The following is a 5,000-nucleotide window of genomic DNA, read 5'->3' as shown; positions in this document are numbered from 1 at the left end:
TCAGGGTTGTTATACGTCCGTGGTTGTTCACACGGCTTTCTTACATAGTGTCTTCGAACCCCTTGTGCTGAAGCAGCTGTGTTTGTATTTAGCAGCAGCTCGCTCGCCTGCCACAACACACCGATCTCCACTTGTAGCGTCTTGGTTTTCCAGAGACCGCCGGTGATTGGCTGAGCGGGGCCCCACGTGACGCGGCGAGAGGGACGGAGAGAGACAGACCTAGGCTACAGCGCGAGAGGCGAAGGGAGACTCATTCTGCGGTTTGCTGGGCTTGGTGACAGATTCGGATGGTGGTGAGCTCTCTGCAGGCCGTTCACACAGCCATTCTTTCCTACACTTTCCCACACGAGGAGTTGTGTTAGAGAGTCAGCCGTGTTTTGACATCACTTTGGTTTGAAGACATCGCAGCAGCAGTATGTCGTGAGTAGTCAAACCTTTCTTTTTATTTATATTTTTTATTTTTATTATCTTTAAACAGCATTTTCTTTTCTTTTTTTCTTTTTGCTGGGTTTGTATTCCGAATGCATGGCTTTCTTTTTCTTTTTGATCGAAGTTTTGTTGTTTACTCTGCATTTTAAATCATGTGCTTGGTTGCCCGTTTTTGGCATACATGACTGCACTAGTTGTTGGTTATTTATTTTATGTATTTCTATGTGGAGAAAATTATAAGTGAAGTGAAGAAAGTGGAATAACTTCAGGAATTTCTAAAGTTTTCTTTTTCGCTTTCAGGTGGAACATTTGAAGATGTAAATTTCTACTTTTGAAATGTGTTAAATACTTTACTCTTTCACTACCCGATTAGCAACATCGCTCACAAATTTGTTAAAATTATATGAGTGTATTATATATTGTGCAGTTACTGCTTTTGATTTGTGAATGGATCGAGATTTTTTTTTTCTTCGGTATTTTATATGACTTGGAAGACGTGTTATGTCCATGGCATCTCTCTCTCTCTCTCTCTCTGAGTCTGTCTCTCTGTCAGTCTGTCTCTCTCTTCTCTCTCCTTACTTCCCTCTTTAGCCTTCCCCCTCCCTCGCTCTCTCTCTCTCTCACTGTCTTTTTTGTATCTCTGTCCCCGTGTGTGTCTTTGTGATATTGACGGTTTTTTTCTTTCTAGGTCTGCATTTTAAAAACTTTTTTTTAATAGTCCACATCATGGATGCAAATACTGCGTGACTTGAATGTAGTGAAGTTACTGAGAGACTGTAGAGTGATGCAGACTGGACTCAAACGTTTGCATTGAGTAGATAGTCACTGGCTGTATCTGTTTTTCATGTCTGCCTCGGTCTGTCTATCTGAATCTCTCTGTTCTGTCTCCGATGTAGTACTTCGTATGTGTGTGTATCACTATGTATGTGTGTGTGTGTGTGTGTGTGTGTGTGTGTGTATGTGCATACGCGCGTGATTGCGTCAGTATGAGCATGTGCGCACGCATGTGTGTATTCACGAAATGAACGACTTTCGTCGTATTTATTGTCGCTTGTTAGAAGAGGTTAGAAGAAGAAGAAGAAGCAGAAGAAAAGAATAAGAAAAAATAAACGTGGTATGATTCCCCACACCCCTTCCTCATTGATCATGATTGTGGTCCATCCACAAACTGACAGTGACGATGCGGTGTCAAAAGAAAGAAAGAAAAAATCCTTTGCCATGAAGTGCCAACACACTATCTGTGGAATGGCTGTCAACTCTGTCAAACATCTCTCACACGCCTGAACAAAAGGTCATCTGCTGTCTGTCTCGTTGCCCCTTGTCTGTCGGAGTCTACATGCATGCACACGTGGCCAAAAACGCACGCATGCATGCGTGGAACACACGCACACACACACACACACATGTATGCAAACACATGCGCGCCCCAAGTTTAGATACATTATGCATGTGTGCAAAATGGTTTTTAAAAGACTGCAGCTCTGCAGCAGGGAGCAAGAGTTCTGCACATGTGGTGGAGAGGGGGGGAGGGGGGGGGGAGAATAACTTAAATCCACTCGTAGGACGTGCACACTTTCAGTGTTAGATGTCTGCTTTTAAGACAAAAAAAAAAAAAGAAAAAGATGCATGTAAAGGAGTTGCAAAGTTTGGAATAATTTCGGGGATCTTTATACTTGTACTTTTTCCTTTCAGTTACTCTCTCGTTTTTTACTGCTGGGAGTTGAATGAATCAGTATTTATTACTTAGGTTACATATTTGTTTATAGTCGTTTGTTTATTTACAGTTGTGCATATTTGAGTCTGGTGTCGTTGCCCGTCCGCACTGAGGTGACAGTTCGTGAAAACAAGAGAGAGAGAGAGTGTGTGTGTGTGTGTGTGTGGGTGGTTGGTTGTACAAACGGACACACACACACACACACACACTCTCTCTCTCTAATCCTCCCTCTTCTTTCCTCGTACGCGCGCGCGCGCGCGCATACACACACAGAGATATAGAGACACGCACACATATATATTCCCCCCCCCCCCCACACACACACACACACACACACACACACACACACTTGGTGATAAGGGTACCCCGTGACACACGTACTCGTTAAAAGCAAGGACACGTTGGGTCTGGCCCCTTGCCCGGATAGGAGTGACGGGTACGGTACGTGTAGTCTACAATGTCTACAATCCACCCCGTGTAGTAGGTCTACCACCCAATACAACCCACCTCCTGCATGTCCCAACCTACCTGTCCCCCGCCATCCCCTTAACCTGTCCAGGGTGATAACGATACCTTGTATTGTGGTGGTGACCCGTCCTGTTATGGCTGACCCGTCGTCTTGGTGTGATAATTACGGTTAGCATGAGCATTCATGAGACTTTTTACACCACCAACAGGATTAGTTATTATTTTTTTTATGTTAAAAGTTAAAGCAAGACTTGTTCTTGTTTCTTTCTCCTCAGTGCGGAAAACGAAGACATATGGGCTTTGGGTTTCGTCTTCTTCATCTTCTTCTTCTTCTTCTTCTCTCTCTCTCTATGGTTAACATGGGCAATTTAATGGGACATTTTTAAACTCAGCGCCCACATACATACCACCATCTCCAACCACACACTGTACGCACACGCACACACCCAGCACAAATCAGTTTTAAAAATTAAACCAAGACTGATTATTTGGTGCTCCCTTCTCCTTTGTAGAAAACGAAGACAAATTCCATAAGGATTTAGTATTCTCTGCCTGTTTCTGTGTCTATGGTCTGATGGCCTACCGTGGTTCTTTTGGAGTGCGGTTGCTGGGTCTAAAATAACGTTTCCACCTCCAATCCTCTAGCCAGACAGGTGGCCTTCGAAATGACTTTTAGCTCCGGAGGTATGGGGATAATTTGTTGCAGTGGGTATCATCCACATTGCAGGTCGTTGCTACCAGAAATGCCGGCATAGTACGAGGGTCAAGAATTCAGGAGTTGGGCTTTAATGTGTGGTGTTGAATTCACGCCTCGCATCTTCTTAAATGTCAGACAGAAGTGGTGTTAAATGGTTTTGCCGTGGAGGCAGCTGTCGAAAGGAGTTGTACGTGAAGCAGGAATATCATTTTCAGCGAAAGGGGAGGTAAAGCAAAGAAACCAGCAAACAAACCACGTTTCAGATTCTTTTCTTTCCTGTAGATATTCACACATTTTATATTTAAGGGATTGAATTTGGGGTCTTTTTTTAACTTTTTATTTGTGTTAGAAATTACTCTTTTTTCACTGATTTTTGCATTTGTTGATTTTTACTTTTTATCGCGTTGCTCCCTCAAATAATCGTCAGAGCACTGGACGCGATTTCCCAGTTTTCTTTGATTGTTCAAACTCCAGAACAGTTATGATAAACCGGAAATTTCCAAAAGTTCGCACACAATGGCGTTCATGTGTGCATCCTTGTGTGTTGAAATTGGGATCATAATTGGACAGGAATTTGTGTGGAGTGGAGTGGACTGGAATGACCGGAAATGGCATGTTAAGTCTTCAGAATACAGAGCTTGGCAGAACAGGATTGGGTAAATGAGAAACAGACAGGAACGTCAAAGCTACTCGCCGACTGTACCAGCTGCGTGCCTTTCCCGCTCGCCACCGCTCAGGTTACTGTTGAAAAACGCGTCTGGAATGGCTAACCCTCGCGACAGTTGGGTAACGGTCTATATTAAACTACATTGCACAACGTCTGTTGGAGACAGTGTTTAGTAAACACCACTTGTTCTGTCTGGCAGTCTCTTTTAACAATGAGGTATAGCGGCTTCGTTATATTACCAGATTGCCAGTTAATGCTGGTGATTAGACAGTGTGGTAAGCAAGGGGTCAGCAAGGACTTGGTAAAGAAAACAGCGTGTACAAGTCTAGTTTTCAGAGGAACCAGGATAGAAAGAAATAGATGCAATTACTGACAAGCCTGCTCCGTCAAATTGGAGTGCACAGTGGTGGTGGGGTGTGTGCGTGTGTGTGCGCGCAAGAGGGAGAGAGAGAGAGAGAGAGAGAGAGAGAGAGAGAGTGTGTGTGTAAGTGTGCCGGGATACAAATTTGTACACGTAGATCACGCTCAGGCTAATCAGGAACACACTAAAGACCAGTGATATCAGCACGTCTTTTGATAACTGAAATCAGAAATGTAACATGCGCGCGTACGTACATGTGTATACACGCAGCCACACGCACGCGCACACATACACACACGCACACACGCGTGCAGGCACACAGAGATATACAGAAGTGGAGATGGGGGGTTGTGAAAGAGGGTCAGGGAGAGACAGCAGACATTGTCCCACTTTGCGAGGGGACGGTTACAACCTGAAGAGTTCAGAGGGCCAAACCACCGAAGTGAACACTTTCTCAAATCAAGTGATGGCTCTTTCACGTAACACTATGTCCGTCAATTCATTGGATTATTTATTTAGAGATTTGTTCATGCGTCACACAGCTGAAAGTCAGTATAGTTTGTTACTTGGCCGAAAAAGGTTTAACATACGTGACTGGGAAATCTATATTTGCGCACTCTCTCTCTCTCTCTCTCTCTCTCTCTCTCACACACACACACACACG

At 44.0% G+C, this 5,000-nt stretch overlaps 1 protein-coding gene across 3 annotated transcripts in view; it reads left to right on the top strand.

Annotated features, from left to right (window-relative positions):
• The window catches only part of LOC143281022 (innexin unc-9-like), a 47,784-nt gene that overhangs the window by 22,350 nt on the left and 20,434 nt on the right, over positions 1-5,000 (top strand). For all 3 annotated transcript variants that reach the window (XM_076585924.1, XM_076585915.1, XM_076585933.1), the window contains exon 2: positions 154-420. In XM_076585924.1, coding sequence (XP_076442039.1) covers positions 416-420 — 5 coding nt within the window. In that variant the 5' untranslated portion in view covers positions 154-415. The remainder of the gene's footprint in view (positions 1-153; positions 421-5,000) is intronic.

The sequence above is a fragment of the Babylonia areolata genome, chromosome 1, assembly GCF_041734735.1.
Source record: "Babylonia areolata isolate BAREFJ2019XMU chromosome 1, ASM4173473v1, whole genome shotgun sequence".
NCBI classification, from domain to species: Eukaryota; Metazoa; Mollusca; class Gastropoda; order Neogastropoda; family Buccinidae; genus Babylonia; species Babylonia areolata.
The sequence above is the reverse complement of the archived record's forward strand: the minus strand, read 5'-3'. Positions and strand labels throughout refer to the sequence as shown.